This window comes from Engystomops pustulosus, chromosome 3, assembly GCF_040894005.1.
Source record: "Engystomops pustulosus chromosome 3, aEngPut4.maternal, whole genome shotgun sequence".
NCBI lineage: Eukaryota > Metazoa > Chordata > Amphibia > Anura > Leptodactylidae > Engystomops > Engystomops pustulosus.
Window position 1 is genome coordinate 236,244,545 of NC_092413.1, and position 20,953 is coordinate 236,265,497.

At 52.1% G+C, this 20,953-nt stretch overlaps 1 protein-coding gene across 1 annotated transcript in view; it reads right to left on the reverse strand.

Moving 5' to 3' along the window:
- MPV17 (mitochondrial inner membrane protein MPV17) overlaps nucleotides 1-19,930 on the reverse strand; it is a 45,052-nt gene extending 25,122 nt beyond the window's left edge. Inside the window, exon 1 of the mRNA XM_072144289.1 lies at nucleotides 19,825-19,930. Coding sequence (XP_072000390.1) covers nucleotides 19,825-19,930 — 106 coding nt within the window. The remainder of the gene's footprint in view (nucleotides 1-19,824) is intronic.
- Between the last annotated feature and the right edge of the window lie 1,023 nt (nucleotides 19,931-20,953).

Consider the following 20,953-nt stretch of genomic DNA (forward strand, 5'->3'; position numbering starts at 1 on the left):
GGTGTATCATGTACATGTATAGAGGAGGAGGAGGACACGTGACATCACAGGAGCCCCAGGTGTATCATGTACATGTATAGAGGAGGAGGAGGACACGTGACATCACAGGAGCCCCAGGTGTATCATGTACATGTATAGAGGAGGAGGAGGACACGTGACATCACAGGAGCCCCAGGTGTATCATGTACATGTATAGAGGAGGAGGGGACACGTGACATCACAGGAGCCCCAGGTGTATCATGTACATGTATAGAGGGAGGGGGACACGTGACATCACAGGAGCCCCAGGTGTATCATGTACATGTATAGAGGAGGAGGACACGTGACATCACAGGAGCCCCAGGTGTATCATGTACATGTATAGAGGAGGAGGAGGACACGTGACATCACAGGAGCCCCAGGTGTATCATGTACATGTATAGGAGGAGGAGGGGACACGTGACATCACAGGAGCCCCAGGTGTATCATGTACATGTATAGAGGAGGAGGAGGACACGTGACATCACAGGAGCCCCAGGTGTATCATGTACATGTATAGAGGAGGAGGAGGACACGTGACATCACAGGAGCCCCAGGTGTATCATGTACATGTATAGAGGAGGAGGAGGACACGTGACATCACAGGAGCCCCAGGTGTATCATGTACATGTATAGAGGAGGAGGAGGACACGTGACATCACAGGAGCCCCAGGTGTATCATGTACATGTATAGAGGAGGAGGAGGACACGTGACATCACAGGAGCCCCAGGTGTATCATGTACATGTATAGAGGAGGAGGGACACGTGACATCACAGGAGCCCCAGGTGTATCATGTACATGTATAGAGGAGGAGGGGACACGTGACATCACAGGAGCCCCAGGTGTATCATGTACATGTATAGAGGAGGAGGAGGACACGTGACATCACAGGAGCCCCAGGTGTATCATGTACATGTATAGAGGAGGAGGAGGACACGTGACATCACAGGAGCCCCAGGTGTATCATGTACATGTATAGAGGAGGAGGGGGACACGTGACATCACAGGAGCCCCAGGTGTATCATGTACATGTATAGAGGAGGAGGACACGTGACATCACAGGAGCCCCAGGTGTATCATGTACATGTATAGAGGAGGAGGAGGACACGTGACATCACAGGAGCCCCAGGTGTATCATGTACATGTATAGAGGAGGAGGGGACACGTGACATCACAGGAGCCCCAGGTGTATCATGTACATGTATAGAGGAGGAGGAGGACACGTGACATCACAGGAGCCCCAGGTGTATCATGTACATGTATAGAGGAGGGGGAGGACACGTGACATCACAGGAGCCCCAGGTGTATCATGTACATGTATAGAGGAGGGGGAGGACACGTGACATCACAGGAGCCCCAGGTGTATCATGTACATGTATAGAGGAGGAGGAGGACACGTGACATCACAGGAGCCCCAGGTGTATCATGTACATGTATAGAGGAGGAGGAGGACACGTGACATCACAGGAGCCCCAGGTGTATCATGTACATGTATAGAGGAGGGGGGGACACGTGACATCACAGGAGCCCCAGGTGTATCATGTACATGTATAGAGGAGGAGGGGGACACGTGACATCACAGGAGCCCCAGGTGTATCATGTACATGTATAGAGGAGGAGGAGGACACGTGACATCACAGGAGCCCCAGGTGTATCATGTACATGTATAGAGGAGGAGGAGGACACGTGACATCACAGGAGCCCCAGGTGTATCATGTACATGTATAGAGGAGGAGGAGGACACGTGACATCACAGGAGCCCCAGGTGTATCATGTACATGTATAGAGGAGGAGGGGACACGTGACATCACAGGAGCCCCAGGTGTATCATGTACATGTATAGAGGAGGAGGGGGACACGTGACATCACAGGAGCCCCAGGTGTATCATGTACATGTATAGAGGAGGAGGGGGACACGTGACATCACAGGAGCCCCAGGTGTATCATGTACATGTATAGAGGAGGGGGAGGACACGTGACATCACAGGAGCCCCAGGTGTATCATGTACATGTATAGAGGAGGAGGAGGACACGTGACATCACAGGAGCCCCAGGTGTATCATGTACATGTATAGAGGAGGAGGAGGACACGTGACATCACAGGAGCCCCAGGTGTATCATGTACATGTATAGAGGAGGAGGGGGACACGTGACATCACAGGAGCCCCAGGTGTATCATGTACATGTATAGAGGAGGAGGAGGACACGTGACATCACAGGAGCCCCAGGTGTATCATGTACATGTATAGAGGAGGAGGGACACGTGACATCACAGGAGCCCCAGGTGTATCATGTACATGTATAGAGGAGGGGAGGGGACACGTGACATCACAGGAGCCCCAGGTGTATCATGTACATGTATAGAGGAGGAGGAGGAGACACGTGACATCACAGGAGCCCCAGGTGTATCATGTACATGTATAGAGGAGGAGGGGGACACGTGACATCACAGGAGCCCCAGGTGTATCATGTACATGTATAGAGGAGGAGGAGGACACGTGACATCACAGGAGCCCCAGGTGTATCATGTACATGTATAGAGGAGGAGGGGGACACGTGACATCACAGGAGCCCCAGGTGTATCATGTACATGTATAGAGGAGGAGGAGGGACACGAGACATCACAGGAGCCCCAGGTGTATCATGTACATGTATAGAGGAGGAGGAGGACACGTGACATCACAGGAGCCCCAGGTGTATCATGTACATGTATAGAGGAGGAGGGGACACGTGACATCACAGGAGCCCCAGGTGTATCATGTACATGTATAGAGGAGGAGGGGGACACGTGACATCACAGGAGCCCCAGGTGTATCATGTACATGTATAGAGGAGGAGGGGGACACGTGACATCACAGGAGCCCCAGGTGTATCATGTACATGTATAGGAGGAGGGGGACATGTGACATCACAGGAGCTCCAGGTGTATCATGTACATGTATAGAGGAGGAGGGGGACACGTGACATCACAGGAGCCCCAGGTGTATCATGTACATGTATAGAGGAGGAGGACACGTGACATCACAGGAGCCCCAGGTGTATCATGTACATGTATAGAGGAGGAGGGGACACGTGACATCACAGGAGCTCCAGGTGTATCATGTACATGTATAGAGGAGGAGGAGGACACGTGACATCACAGGAGCCCCAGGTGTATCATGTACATGTATAGAGGAGGAGGAGGACACGTGACATCACAGGAGCTCCAGGTGTATCATGTACATGTATAGAGGAGGAGGAGGACACGTGACATCACAGGAGCCCCAGGTGTATCATGTACATGTATAGAGGAGGAGGACACATGACATCACAGGAGCCCCAGGTGTATCATGTACATGTATAGAGGAGGAGGACACGTGACATCACAGGAGCCCCAGGTGTATCATGTACATGTATAGAGGAGGAGGACACGTGACATCACAGGAGCCCCAGGTGTATCATGTACATGTATAGAGGAGGGGAGGGAGACACGTGACATCACAGGAGCCCCAGGTGTATCATGTACATGTATAGAGGAGGAGGGGGACACGTGACATCACAGGAGCCCCAGGTGTATCATGTACATGTATAGAGGAGGAGGAGGACACGTGACATCACAGGAGCCCCAGGTGTATCATGTACATGTATAGAGGAGGAGGGGGACACGTGACATCACAGGAGCCCCAGGTGTATCATGTACATGTATAGAGGAGGAGGAGGACACTAGACATCACAGGAGCCCCAGGTGTATCATGTACATGTATAGAGGAGGAGGAGGACACGTGACATCACAGGAGCCCCAGGTGTATCATGTACATGTATAGAGGAGGAGGGGACACGTGACATCACAGGAGCCCCAGGTGTATCATGTACATGTATAGAGGAGGAGGGGGACACGTGACATCACAGGAGCCCCAGGTGTATCATGTACATGTATAGAGGAGGAGGGGGACACGTGACATCACAGGAGCCCCAGGTGTATCATGTACATGTATAGAGGAGGGGAGGACACGTGACATCACAGGAGCTCCAGGTGTATCATGTACATGTATAGAGGAGGAGGGGGACACGTGACATCACAGGAGCCCCAGGTGTATCATGTACATGTATAGAGGAGGAGGACACGTGACATCACAGGAGCCCCAGGTGTATCATGTACATGTATAGAGGAGGAGGGGGACACGTGACATCACAGGAGCTCCAGGTGTATCATGTACATGTATAGAGGAGGAGGAGGACACGTGACATCACAGGAGCCCCAGGTGTATCATGTACATGTATAGAGGAGGAGGAGGACACGTGACATCACAGGAGCTCCAAGTGTATCATGTACATGTATAGAGGAGGAGGAGGACACGTGACATCACAGGAGCCCCAGGTGTATCATGTACATGTATAGAGGAGGAGGACACATGACATCACAGGAGCCCCAGGTGTATCATGTACATGTATAGAGGAGGAGGACACGTGACATCACAGGAGCCCCAGGTGTATCATGTACATGTATAGAGGAGGAGGACACGTGACATCACAGGAGCCCCAGGTGTATCATGTACATGTATAGAGGAGGAGGAGGAGGACACGTGACATCACAGGAGCCCCAGGTGTATCATGTACATGTATAGAGGAGGAGGAGGACACGTGACATCACAGGAGCCCCAGGTGTATCATGTACATGTATAGAGGAGGGGGACACGTGACATCACAGGAGCCCCAGGTGTATCATGTACATGTATAGAGGAGGAGGAGGACACGTGACATCACAGGAGCCCCAGGTGTATCATGTACATGTATAGAGGAGGAGGAGGACACGTGACATCACAGGAGCCCCAGGTGTATCATGTACATGTATAGAGGAGGAGGAGGACACGTGACATCACAGGAGCCCCAGGTGTATCATGTACATGTATAGAGGAGGAGGAGGACAAGTGACATCACAGGAGTATCATGTACATGTATAGAGGAGGAGGACACGTGACATCACAGGAGCCCCAGGTGTATCATGTACATGTATAGAGGAGGAGGAGGAGGACACGTGACATCACAGGAGCCCCAGGTGTATCATGTACATGTATAGAGTAGGAGGGGGACACGTGACATCACAGGAGCCCAAGGTGTATCATGTACATGTATAGAGGAGGAGGACACGTGACATCACAGGAGCCCCAGGTGTATCATGTACATGTATAGATGAGGAGGAGGACACGTGACATCACAGGAGCCCCAGGTGTATCATGTACATGTATAGAGGAGGAGGAGGACACGTGACATCACAGGAGCCCCAGGTGTATCATGTACATGTATAGAGGAGGAGGACACATGACATCACAGGAGCCCCAGGTGTATCATGTACATGTATAGAGGAGGAGGAGGAGGAGGACACGTGACATCACAGGAGCCCCAGGTTTATCATGTACATGTATAGAGGAGGAGGAGGACACGTGACATCACAGGAGCTCCAGGTGTATCATGTACATGTATAGAGGAGGAGGAGGACACGTGACATCACAGGAGCCCCAGGTGTATCATGTACATGTATAGAGGAGGAGGACACGTGACATCACAGGAGCCCCAGGTGTATCATGTACATGTATAGAGGAGGGAGGGGGACACGTGACATCACAGGAGCCCCAGGTGTATCATGTACATGTATAGAGGAGGGGGAGGAGACACGTGACATCACAGGAGCCCCAGGTGTATCATGTACATGTATAGAGGAGGAGGAGGACACGTGACATCACAGGAGCCCCAGGTGTATCATGTACATGTATAGAGGAGGAGGGGGACACGTGACATCACAGGAGCCCCAGGTGTATCATGTACATGTATAGAGGAGGAGGAGGACACTAGACATCACAGGAGCCCCAGGTGTATCATGTACATGTATAGAGGAGGAGGAGGACACGTGACATCACAGGAGCCCCAGGTGTATCATGTACATGTATAGAGGAGGAGGGGACACGTGACATCACAGGAGCCCCAGGTGTATCATGTACATGTATAGAGGAGGAGGGGGACACGTGACATCACAGGAGCCCCAGGTGTATCATGTACATGTATAGAGGAGGAGGGGACACGTGACATCACAGGAGCCCCAGGTGTATCATGTACATGTATAGAGGAGGGGGACACGTGACATCACAGGAGCCCCAGGTGTATCATGTACATGTATAGAGGAGGAGGACACGTGACATCACAGGAGCCCCAGGTGTATCATGTACATGTATAGAGGAGGAGGAGGAGACACGTGACATCACAGGAGCCCCAGGTGTATCATGTACATGTATAGAGGAGGAGGAGGACACGTGACATCACAGGAGCCCCAGGTGTATCATGTACATGTATAGAGGAGGGGGACACGTGACATCACAGGAGCCCCAGGTGTATCATGTACATGTATAGAGGAGGAGGAGGACACGTGACATCACAGGAGCCCCAGGTGTATCATGTACATGTATAGAGGAGGAGGAGGACACGTGACATCACAGGAGCCCCAGGTGTATCATGTACATGTATAGAGGAGGAGGAGGACAAGTGACATCACAGGAGCCGTATCATGTACATGTATAGAGGAGGAGGACACGTGACATCACAGGAGCCCCAGGTGTATCATGTACATGTATAGAGGAGGAGGAGGACACGTGACATCACAGGAGCCCCAGGTGTATCATGTACATGTATAGAGGAGGAGGGGACACGTGACATCACAGGAGCCCAAGGTGTATCATGTACATGTATAGAGGAGGAGGACACGTGACATCACAGGAGCCCCAGGTGTATCATGTACATGTATAGATGAGGAGGAGGACACGTGACATCACAGGAGCCCCAGGTGTATCATGTACATGTATAGAGGAGGAGGAGGACACGTGACATCACAGGAGCCCCAGGTGTATCATGTACATGTATAGAGGAGGAGGGGGACACGTGACATCACAGGAGCCCCAGGTGTATCATGTACATGTATAGAGGAGGAGGAGGAGGAGGACACGTGACATCACAGGAGCCCCAGGTTTATCATGTACATGTATAGAGGAGGAGGAGGACACGTGACATCACAGGAGCTCCAGGTGTATCATGTACATGTATAGAGGAGGAGGAGGACACGTGACATCACAGGAGCCCCAGGTGTATCATGTACATGTATAGAGGAGGAGGAGGACACGTGACATCACAGGAGCCCCAGGTGTATCATGTACATGTATAGAGGAGGAGGGGGACACGTGACATCACAGGAGCCCCAGGTGTATCATGTACATGTATAGAGGAGGAGGGGGACACGTGACATCACAGGAGCCCCAGGTGTATCATGTACATGTATAGAGGAGGAGGAGGACACGTGACATCACAGGAGCCCCAGGTGTATCATGTACATGTATAGAGGAGGAGGAGGACACGTGACATCACAGGAGCCCCAGGTGTATCATGTACATGTATAGAGGAGGAGGACACGTGACATCACAGGAGCCCCAGGTGTATCATGTACATGTATAGAGGAGGAGGGGGACACGTGACATCACAGGAGCCCCAGGTGTATCATGTACATGTATAGAGGAGGAGGGGGACACGTGACATCACAGGAGCCCCAGGTGTATCATGTACATGTATAGAGGAGGGGGGGACACGTGACATCACAGGAGCCCCAGGTGTATCATGTACATGTATAGAGGAGGAGGAGGACACGTGACATCACAGGAGCCCCAGGTGTATCATGTACATGTATAGAGGAGGAGGAGGACACGTGACATCACAGGAGCCCCAGGTGTATCATGTACATGTATAGAGGAGGAGGACACGTGACATCACAGGAGCCCCAGGTGTATCATGTACATGTATAGAGGAGGAGGGGGACACGTGACATCACAGGAGCTCCAGGTGTATCATGTACATGTATAGAGGAGGAGGAGGACACGTGACATCACAGGAGCCCCAGGTGTATCATGTACATGTATAGAGGAGGAGGGGGACACGTGACATCACAGGAGCCCCAGGTGTATCATGTACATGTATAGAGGAGGGGGACACGTGACATCACAGGAGCCCCAGGTGTATCATGTACATGTATAGAGGAGGGGGGGACACGTGACATCACAGGAGCCCCAGGTGTATCATGTACATGTATAGAGGAGGAGGAGGGGACACGTGACATCACAGGAGCCCCAGGTGTATCATGTACATGTATAGAGGAGGAGGACACGTGACATCACAGGAGCCCCAGGTGTATCATGTACATGTATAGAGGAGGAGGACACGTGACATCACAGGAGCCCCAGGTGTATCATGTACATGTATAGAGGAGGAGGGGGACACGTGACATCACAGGAGCCCCAGGTGTATCATGTACATGTATAGAGGAGGAGGAGGACACGTGACATCACAGGAGCCCCAGGTGTATCATGTACATGTATAGAGGAGGAGGAGGAGGACATGTGACATCACAGGAGCCCCAGGTGTATCATGTACATGTATAGAGGAGGAGGACACGTGACATCACAGGAGCCCCAGGTGTATCATGTACATGTATAGAGGAGGAGGGACACGTGACATCACAGGAGCCCCAGGTGTATCATGTACATGTATAGAGGAGGAGGGGGACACGTGACATCACAGGAGCCCCAGGTGTATCATGTACATGTATAGAGGAGGAGGAGGAGGACACGTGACATCACAGGAGCCCCAGGTGTATCATGTACATGTATAGAGGAGGAGGAGGGGACACGTGACATCACAGGAGCCCCAGGTGTATCATGTACATGTATAGAGGAGGAGGACACGTGACATCACAGGAGCCCCAGGTGTATCATGTACATGTATAGAGGAGGGGGACACGTGACATCACAGGAGCCCCAGGTGTATCATGTACATGTATAGAGGAGGAGGAGGACACGTGACATCACAGGAGCCCCAGGTGTATCATGTACATGTATAGAGGAGGAGGAGGACACGTGACATCACAGGAGCCCCAGGTGTATCATGTACATGTATAGAGGAGGAGGAGGACACGTGACATCACAGGAGCCCCAGGTGTATCATGTACATGTATAGAGGAGGAGGAGGACACGTGACATCACAGGAGCCCCAGGTGTATCATGTACATGTATAGAGGAGGAGGACACGTGACATCACAGGAGCCCCAGGTGTATCATGTACATGTATAGAGGAGGGGGAGGGGGACACGTGACATCACAGGAGCCCCAGGTGTATCATGTACATGTATAGAGGAGGAGGAGGACACGTGACATCACAGGAGTCCCAGGTGTATCATGTACATGTATAGAGGAGGAGGAGGACACTAGACATCACAGGAGCTCCAGGTGTATCATGTACATGTATAGAGGAGGAGGAGGACACGTGACATCACTGGAGCCCCAGGTGTATCATGTACATGTATAGAGGAGGAGGACACGTGACATCACAGGAGCCCCAGGTGTATCATGTACATGTATAGAGGAGGGGGAGGGGGACACGTGACATCACAGGAGCCCCAGGTGTATCATGTACATGTATAGAGGAGGAGGAGGACACGTGACATCACAGGAGTCCCAGGTGTATCATGTACATGTATAGAGGAGGAGGACACGTGACATCACAGGAGCCCCAGGTGTATCATGTACATGTATAGAGGAGGGGGGGACACGTGACATCACAGGAGCCCCAGGTGTATCATGTACATGTATAGAGGAGGAGGACACATGACATCACAGGAGCCCCAGGTGTATCATGTACATGTATAGAGGAGGAGGACACGTGACATCACAGGAGCCCCAGGTGTATCATGTACATGTATAGAGGAGGAGGACACGTGACATCACAGGAGCCCCAGGTGTATCATGTACATGTATAGAGGAGGAGGAGGACACGTGACATCACAGGAGTCCCAGGTGTATCATGTACATGTATAGAGGAGGAGGACACGTGACATCACAGGAGCCCCAGGTGTATCATGTACATGTATAGAGGAGGGGGGGACACGTGACATCACAGGAGCCCCAGGTGTATCATGTACATGTATAGAGGTGGAGGACACATGACATCACAGGAGCCCCAGGTGTATCATGTACATGTATAGAGGAGGAGGACACGTGACATCACAGGAGCCCCAGGTGTATCATGTACATGTATAGAGGAGGAGGACACGTGACATCACAGGAGCCCCAGGTGTATCATGTACATGTATAGAGGAGGAGGAGGAGGACACGTGACATCACAGGAGCCCCAGGTGTATCATGTACATGTATAGAGGAGGAGGGGGACACGTGACATCACAGGAGCCCAAGGTGTATCATGTACATGTATAGAGGAGGAGGACACGTGACATCACAGGAGCCCCAGGTGTATCATGTACATGTATAGATGAGGAGGAGGACACGTGACATCACAGGAGCCCCAGGTGTATCATGTACATGTATAGAGGAGGAGGAGGACACGTGACATCACAGGAGCCCCAGGTGTATCATGTACATGTATAGAGGAGGAGGGGGACACATGACATCACAGGAGCCCCAGGTGTATCATGTACATGTATAGAGGAGGAGGAGGAGGAGGACACGTGACATCACAGGAGCCCCAGGTTTATCATGTACATGTATAGAGGAGGAGGAGGACACGTGACATCACAGGAGCTCCAGGTGTATCATGTACATGTATAGAGGAGGAGGAGGACACGTGACATCACAGGAGCCCCAGGTGTATCATGTACATGTATAGAGGAGGAGGAGGACACGTGACATCACAGGAGCCCCAGGTGTATCATGTACATGTATAGAGGAGGAGGGGGACACGTGACATCACAGGAGCCCCAGGTGTATCATGTACATGTATAGAGGAGGAGGGGGACACGTGACATCACAGGAGCCCCAGGTGTATCATGTACATGTATAGAGGAGGAGGAGGACACGTGACATCACAGGAGCCCCAGGTGTATCATGTACATGTATAGAGGAGGAGGAGGACACGTGACATCACAGGAGCCCCAGGTGTATCATGTACATGTATAGAGGAGGAGGACACGTGACATCACAGGAGCCCCAGGTGTATCATGTACATGTATAGAGGAGGAGGGGGACACGTGACATCACAGGAGCCCCAGGTGTATCATGTACATGTATAGAGGAGGAGGGGGACACGTGACATCACAGGAGCCCCAGGTGTATCATGTACATGTATAGAGGAGGGGGGGACACGTGACATCACAGGAGCCCCAGGTGTATCATGTACATGTATAGAGGAGGAGGAGGACACGTGACATCACAGGAGCCCCAGGTGTATCATATACATGTATAGAGGAGGAGGAGGACACGTGACATCACAGGAGCCCCAGGTGTATCATGTACATGTATAGAGGAGGAGGACACGTGACATCACAGGAGCCCCAGGTGTATCATGTACATGTATAGAGGAGGAGGGGGACACGTGACATCACAGGAGCTCCAGGTGTATCATGTACATGTATAGAGGAGGAGGAGGACACGTGACATCACAGGAGCCCCAGGTGTATCATGTACATGTATAGAGGAGGAGGGGGACACGTGACATCACAGGAGCCCCAGGTGTATCATGTACATGTATAGAGGAGGGGGACACGTGACATCACAGGAGCCCCAGGTGTATCATGTACATGTATAGAGGAGGGGGGGACACGTGACATCACAGGAGCCCCAGGTGTATCATGTACATGTATAGAGGAGGAGGGGGACACGTGACATCACAGGAGCCCCAGGTGTATCATGTACATGTATAGAGGAGGAGGGGGACACGTGACATCACAGGAGCCCCAGGTGTATCATGTACATGTATAGAGGAGGAGGAGGACACGTGACATCACAGGAGCCCCAGGTGTATCATGTACATGTATAGAGGAGGAGGAGGACACGTGACATCACAGGAGCCCCAGGTGTATCATGTACATGTATAGAGGAGGAGGAGGACACGTGACATCACAGGAGCCCCAGGTGTATCATGTACATGTATAGAGGAGGGGGACACGTGACATCACAGGAGCCCCAGGTGTATCATGTACATGTATAGAGGAGGAGGGGGACACGTGACATCACAGGAGCCCCAGGTGTATCATGTACATGTATAGAGGAGGAGGAGGACACGTGACATCACAGGAGCCCCAGGTGTATCATGTACATGTATAGAGGAGGAGGAGGAGGACACGTGACATCACAGGAGCCCCAGGTGTATCATGTACATGTATAGAGGAGGAGGACACGTGACATCACAGGAGCCCCAGGTGTATCATGTACATGTATAGAGGAGGAGGGGGACACGTGACATCACAGGAGCCCCAGGTGTATCATGTACATGTATAGAGGAGGAGGGGGACACGTGACATCACAGGAGCCCCAGGTGTATCATGTACATGTATAGAGGAGGAGGGGGACACGTGACATCACAGGAGCCCCAGGTGTATCATGTACATGTATAGAGGAGGAGGAGGAGGACACGTGACATCACAGGAGCCCCAGGTGTATCATGTACATGTATAGAGGAGGAGGAGGGGGACACGTGACATCACAGGAGCCCCAGGTGTATCATGTACATGTATAGAGGAGGAGGACACGTGACATCACAGGAGCCCCAGGTGTATCATGTACATGTATAGAGGAGGAGGACACGTGACATCACAGGAGCCCCAGTTGTATCATGTACATGTATAGAGGAGGAGGGGGACACGTGACATCACAGGAGCCCCAGGTGTATCATGTACATGTATAGAGGAGGAGGAGGACACGTGACATCACAGGAGCCCCAGGTGTATCATGTACATGTATAGAGGAGGAGGAGGAGGACATGTGACATCACAGGAGCCCCAGGTGTATCATGTACATGTATAGAGGAGGAGGACACGTGACATCACAGGAGCCCCAGGTGTATCATGTACATGTATAGAGGAGGGGGACACGTGACATCACAGGAGCCCCAGGTGTATCATGTACATGTATAGAGGAGGAGGGGGACACGTGACATCACAGGAGCCCCAGGTGTATCATGTACATGTATAGAGGAGGAGGAGGAGGACACGTGACATCACAGGAGCCCCAGGTGTATCATGTACATGTATAGAGGAGGAGGAGGGGGACACGTGACATCACAGGAGCCCCAGGTGTATCATGTACATGTATAGAGGAGGAGGACACGTGACATCACAGGAGCCCCAGGTGTATCATGTACATGTATAGAGGAGGGGGACACGTGACATCACAGGAGCCCCAGGTGTATCATGTACATGTATAGAGGAGGAGGAGGACACGTGACATCACAGGAGCCCCAGGTGTATCATGTACATGTATAGAGGAGGAGGAGGACACGTGACATCACAGGAGCCCCAGGTGTATCATGTACATGTATAGAGGAGGAGGAGGACACGTGACATCACAGGAGCCCCAGGTGTATCATGTACATGTATAGAGGAGGAGGAGGACACGTGACATCACAGGAGCCCCAGGTGTATCATGTACATGTATAGAGGAGGAGGACACGTGACATCACAGGAGCCCCAGGTGTATCATGTACATGTATAGAGGAGGGGGAGGGGGACACGTGACATCACAGGAGCCCCAGGTGTATCATGTACATGTATAGAGGAGGAGGAGGACACGTGACATCACAGGAGTCCCAGGTGTATCATGTACATGTATAGAGGAGGAGGAGGACACTAGACATCACAGGAGCTCCAGGTGTATCATGTACATGTATAGAGGAGGAGGAGGACACGTGACATCACTGGAGCCCCAGGTGTATCTTGTACATGTATAGAGGAGGAGGACACGTGACATCACAGGAGCCCCAGGTGTATCATGTACATGTATAGAGGAGGGGGAGGGGGACACGTGACATCACAGGAGCCCCAGGTGTATCATGTACATGTATAGAGGAGGAGGAGGACACGTGACATCACAGGAGTCCCAGGTGTATCATGTACATGTATAGAGGAGGAGGACACGTGACATCACAGGAGCCCCAGGTGTATCATGTACATGTATAGAGGAGGGGGGGACACGTGACATCACAGGAGCCCCAGGTGTATCATGTACATGTATAGAGGAGGAGGACACATGACATCACAGGAGCCCCAGGTGTATCATGTACATGTATAGAGGAGGAGGACACGTGACATCACAGGAGCCCCAGGTGTATCATGTACATGTATAGAGGAGGAGGACACATGACATCACAGGAGCCCCAGGTGTATCATGTACATGTATAGAGGAGGAGGAGGACACGTGACATCACAGGAGTCCCAGGTGTATCATGTACATGTATAGAGGAGGAGGACACGTGACATCACAGGAGCCCCAGGTGTATCATGTACATGTATAGAGGAGGGGGGGACACGTGACATCACAGGAGCCCCAGGTGTATCATGTACATGTATAGAGGTGGAGGACACATGACATCACAGGAGCCCCAGGTGTATCATGTACATGTATAGAGGAGGAGGACACGTGACATCACAGGAGCCCCAGGTGTATCATGTACATGTATAGAGGAGGAGGACACGTGACATCACAGGAGCCCCAGGTGTATCATGTACATGTATAGAGGAGGAGGACACGTGACATCACAGGAGCCCCAGGTGTATCATGTACATGTATAGAGGAGGAGGACACGTGACATCACAGGAGCTCCAGGTGTATCATGTACATGTATAGAGGAGGACACGTGACATCACAGGAGCCCCAGGTGTATCATGTACATGTATAGAGGAGGAGGGGGACACGTGACATCACAGGAGCCCCAGGTGTATCATGTACATGTATAGAGGAGGAGGGGGACACGTGACATCACAGGAGCCCCAGGTGTATCCTGTACATGTATAGAGGAGGAGGAGGACACTAGACATCACAGGATCTCCAGGTGTATCATGTACATGTATAGAGGAGGAGGGGGACACGTGACATCACAGGAGCCCCAGGTGTATCATGTACATGTATAGAGGAGGAGGAGGACACGTGACATCACAGGAGCCCCAGGTGTATCATGTACATGTATAGAGGAGGAGGAGGACACGTGACATCACAGGAGCCCCAGGTGTATCATGTACATGTATAGAGGAGGAGGGGGACACGTGACATCACAGGAGCCCCAGGTGTATCATGTACATGTATAGAGGAGGAGGACACGTGACATCACAGGAGCCCCAGGTGTATCATGTACATGTATAGAGGAGGAGGGGGACACGTGACATCACAGGAGCCCCAGGTGTATCATGTACATGTATAGAGGAGGGGGGGACACGTGACATCACAGGAGCCCCAGGTGTATCATGTACATGTATAGAGGAGGGGACACGTGACATCACAGGAGCCCCAGGTGTATCATGTACATGTATAGAGGAGGGGACACGTGACATCACAGGAGCCACAGGTGTATCATGTACATGTATAGAGGAGGAGGGGGAGACGTGACATCACAGGAGCCCCAGGTGTATCATGTACATGTATAGAGGAGGAGGGGGACACGTGACATCACAGGAGCCCCAGGTGTATCATGTACATGTATAGAGGAGGAGGACACGTGACATCACAGGAGCCCCAGGTGTATCATGTACATGTATAGAGGAGGGGACACGTGACATCACAGGAGCCCCAGGTGTATCATGTACATGTATAGAGGAGGGGACACGTGACATCACAGGAGCCACAGGTGTATCATGTACATGTATAGAGGAGGAGGGGGAGACGTGACATCACAGGAGCCCCAGGTGTATCATGTACATGTATAGAGAAGGAGGAGGAGGACACGTGACATCACAGGAGCCCCAGGTGTATCATGTACATGTATAGAGGAGGAGGAGGACACGTGACATCACAGGAGCCCCAGGTGTATCATGTACATGTATAGAGGAGGAGGAGGACACGTGACATCACAGGAGCCCCAGGTGTATCATGTACATGTATAGAGGAGGAGGAGGACACGTGACATCACAGGAGCCCCAGGTGTATCATGTACATGTATAGAGGAGGAGGACACGTGACATCACAGGAGCCCCAGGTGTATCATGTACATGTATAGAGGAGGAGGAGGACACGTGACATCACAGGAGCCCCAGGTGTATCATGTACATGTATAGAGGAGGAGGAGGACACGTGACATCACAGGAGCCTCAGGTGTATCATGTACATGTATAGAGGAGGAGGGGGACACGTGACATCACAGGAGCCCCAGGTGTATCATGTACATGTATAGAGGAGGAGGAGGACACGTGACATCACAGGAGCCCCAGGTGTATCATGTACATGTATAGAGGAGGGGGGGACACGTGACATCACAGGAGCCCCAGGTGTATCATGTACATGTATAGAGGAGGGGACACGTGACATCACAGGAGCCCCAGGTGTATCATGTACATGTATAGAGGAGGGGGAGGACACGTGACATCACAGGAGCCCCAGGTGTATCATGTACATGTATAGAGGAGGGGGAGGACACGTGACATCACAGGAGCCCCAGGTGTATCATGTACATGTATAGAGGAGGGGGAGGACACGTGACATCACAGGAGCCCCAGGTGTATCATGTACATGTATAGAGGAGGAGGAGGACACGTGACATCACAGGAGCCCCAGGTGTATCATGTACATGTATAGAGGAGGAGGAGGACATGTGACATCACAGGAGCCCCAGGTGTATCATGTACATGTATAGAGGAGGAGGGGGACACGTGACATCACAGGAGCCCCAGGTGTATCATGTACATGTATAGAGGAGGAGGAGGACACGTGACATCACTGGAGCCCCAGGTGTATCATGTACATGTATAGAGGAGGAGGAGGACACGTGACATCACAGGAGCCCCAGGTGTATCATGTACATGTATAGAGGAGGGGGACACGTGACATCACAGGAGCCCCAGGTGTATCATGTACATGTATAGAGGAGGAGGGGGACACGTGACATCACAGGAGCCCCAGGTGTATCATGTACATGTATAGAGGAGGAGGAGGACACGTGACATCACAGGAGCCCCAGGTGTATCATGTACATGTATAGAGGAGGAGGGGGACACGTGACATCACAGGAGCCCCAGGTGTATCATGTACATGTATAGAGGAGGAGGGGGACACGTGACATCACAGGAGCTCCAGGTGTATCATGTACATGTATAGAGGAGGAGGGGGACACGTGACATCACAGGAGCCCCAGGTGTATCATGTACATGTATAGAGGAGGAGGGGGACACGTGACATCACAGGAGCCCCAGGTGTATCATGTACATGTATAGAGGAGGAGGGGGACACGTGACATCACAGGAGCTCCAGGTGTATCATGTACATGTATAGAGGAGGAGGGGGACACGTGACATCACAGGAGCCCCAGGTGTATCATGTACATGTATAGAGGAGGAGGGGGGACACGTGACATCACAGGAGCCCCAGGTGTATCATGTACATGTATAGAGGAGGAGGAGGACACGTGACATCACAGGAGCCCCAGGTGTATCATGTACATGTATAGAGGAGGAGGGGGGACACGTGACATCACAGGAGTCCCAGGTGTATCATGTACATGTATAGAGGAGGAGGAGGACACGTGACATCACAGGAGCCCCAGGTGTATCATGTACATGTATAGAGGAGGAGGGGGACACGTGACATCACAGGAGCCCCAGGTGTATCATGTACATGTATAGAGGAGGAGGAGGACACGTGACATCACAGGAGCCCCAGGTGTATCATGTACATGTATAGAGGAGGAGGGGGACACGTGACATCACAGGAGCCCCAGGTGTATCATGTACATGTATAGAGGAGGAGGAGGACACGTGACATCACAGGAGCTCCAGGTGTATCATGTACATGTATAGAGGAGGAGGACACGTGACATCACAGGAGCCCCAGGTGTATCATGTACATGTATAGAGGAGGAGGACACGTGACATCACAGGAGCCCCAGGTGTATCATGTACATGTATAGAGGAGGAGGACACGTGACATCACAGGAGCCCCAGGTGTATCATGTACATGTATAGAGGAGGGGGACACGTGACATCACAGGAGCCTCAGGTGTATCATGTACATGTATAGAGGAGGAGGGGGACACGTGACATCACAGGAGCCCCAGGTGTATCATGTACATGTATAGAGGAGGAGGGGGACACGTGACATCACAGGAGCCCCAGGTGTATCATGTACATGTCTAGAGGAGGAGGAGGAGGACACGTGACATCACAGGATATCCTGCATGTGTCGCTTCCCCGCTCAGGTCCCCGGAGTTCACCTTCTTCTTCCTGGTGCATGTAAGTGCATTGTGCGTGTATAATGCGCTGTGCGGGGAGTCACTAAGATTCTGCGCCCGATATCCTGCATGTGTCGCTTCCCCACTCAGGTCCCCTGAGTTCACCTTCTTCTTCCTGGTGCATGTAAGTGCATTGTCCGTGTATAATGCGCTGTGCGGGGAGTCACTAAGATTGTGCACCCGATATTCTGCATAAGTCGCTTCCCCGCTCAGGTCCCCGGAGTTCACCTTCTTCTTCCTGGTGCATGTAAGTGCATTGTCCGTGTATAATGCGCTGTGCGGGGAGTCACTAAGATCCTGCCCCGATATCCTGCATGTGTCACTTCCCCGCTCAGGTCCCTGGAGTTCACCTTCTTCTTCCTGGTGCATGTAAGTGCATTGTCCGTGTATAATGCGCTGTGCGGGAGTCACTAAGATCCTGCCCCCGATATCCTGCATGTGTCACTTCCCCGCTCAGGTCCCTGGAGTTCACCTTCCTCTTCCTGGTGCATGTAAGTGCATTGTCCGTGTATAATGCGCTGTGCGGGAGTCACTAAGATCCTGCACCCGATATCCTGCATGTGTCACTTCCCCGCTCAGGTCCCTGGAGTTCACCTTCTTCTTCCTGGTGCATGTGAGTGCATTGTCCGTGTATAATGTGCTGTGCGGGGAGTCACTAAGATCCTGCGCCCGATATCCTGCATGTGTCGCTTCCCCGCTCAGGTCCCTGGAGTTCACCTTCTTCTTCCTGGTGCATGTAAGTGCATTGTCCGTGTATAATGCGCTGTGCGGGGAGTCACTAAGAGCCTGCGCCCGATATCCTGCATGTGTCGCTTCCCCGCTCAGGTCCCCGGAGTTCACCTTCTTCTTCCTGGTGCATGTAAGTGCATTGTCCGTGTATAATGCGCTGTGCGGGGAGTCACTAAGATCGTGCGCCTGATGTCCTGCATGTGTCACTTCCCCGCTCAGGTCCCCGGAGTTCACCTTCTTCTTCCTGGTGCATGTAAGTGCATTGTCTTACGGCAAAATTTAAAAGTTAAACCCCGCGCTCAGTCCGAATCAGTTGGATCATCCGACGGCATGCCTCCGATTTCTGTTGCATGAAAGAAGCGCAGATAGGCCAAGAATTACACATATAGTAACTGTGAAGTTCATCCTTGAAATGAAAGGGATTGCCTGTATTCATTTATAGGGACTCTATTACTACACCTGTCAGGGTTCGGGGTCGGTGGACACTCTGGAATAACGCAGGAGATGATGGTACTAGCTGACTCCTGGGACCGGAATCCAAGTGGCACCTGGTCTTCACCAGAGCCCAGGTTTTTCCACAGGTGCGACCAAGGTGGCAGCCAAGGTACAGAATCAGAGTCCAGGCTCGAGGTCAGGCACGTAGTAAGGGCTAAATCCAGGTTCAGCAACATGAGATCAAAGCAGAAGGGAACAGGAACGGGAAACGGAGCACAGAAATAACGCAGGGAGACTTTAACAATGGCTAGGTAGCTCAAATATCCGGCGGGGAGTCATGGTAGTCGCCGGTTTAAATAGCTGGAAGTGTCAGAGATGCGCTGGCCCTTTTAAATCTTCGGAAGCCGGCGCACACTCTTAGCCGCGGATGGGAGCCGGATCGTGGAGAGGTAAGTTCGGGCCAGGGGACGGGCCGGCACCACCATCGAGAGGGGCACGAGTGTGACTGCGATCTGAGGCATGGATCGCAGGGGCACCCGTGACAGTCCCCCCTCTTCTTTTTGGTCCCAAGAAACCTCTGGAGGAGACTTCGATCCAAGTTATTCTCTTCAGGCTCCCAGGATCTTTCTTCGAGCCTGAACCCCTTTCAGTCTACAAGGAAGAACCGCTTGCCTCTCACGGTCTTCATGTCCAGAACCTCCTTACCTTCAGACATCTGGGGAGTCGGCCTCAGGAGCAGGAGGAGGAGATTGCTGAGAGAAGCAGTTCAAGATGACCGGCTTCAGGAGGAAGACATTGAAAGAGTTCGGGATGCACATCGATGGAGGAAGGTGGAGCTTGTAGGCCACTGAGTTGATGCACTTGATTACCTCAAAGGGACCAAGGAACTGGGCACCAAGTTTGCAGCTGGGAATCTTCAGCCGGACGTATCTGGATGATAACCACACCTTGTAATCCGGAGAAAAGACAGGAGGAGCTAGACGCTTCTTATCAGCCTGGGTCTTGGTGCGGTCTGTGGCTCGGAGAAGAGACTGCGGGGTCTGCTTGATTTGAGGTCCTACACCAGATCCTCTACCGCAGGGACATCAGAGGGAGTAGACAGCGGAAGAGGAGGACGAAGGATTGATCCGTAGAACACAAAGAACGGAGCTGCACCCGCAGACCCAGAGTCCAGGGAATTGTAGGAAAACTCATCCCAAGGTCGTAGATCAGCCCAGTTAAATTGACGGGCTGAGATGAAGTGGTGGAGGTAACAGCCGAAAGTCTGATTCACCCTTTCTGTTTGATCATTTGACTGCGGGTGGTAGGTAGAAGAAAATTCAAGTTTGACTTGCAGATGGTTACACAAGGAATGCCAGAACACAAACTGAACCTATCGGTCGGACAAGATTTGCAGTGGAAGACCATGCAGCCGGAAGATATTCTTGAAGAACAAACTGGCAAGCCGTGGAGAAGGCGGAAGACCTGGCAGGGGAATAAAATAGGACATCTTGGAAAGAGGCAGAGGAGACCGGCAGATCAGTGACAAAGTCCATTGCCACGTG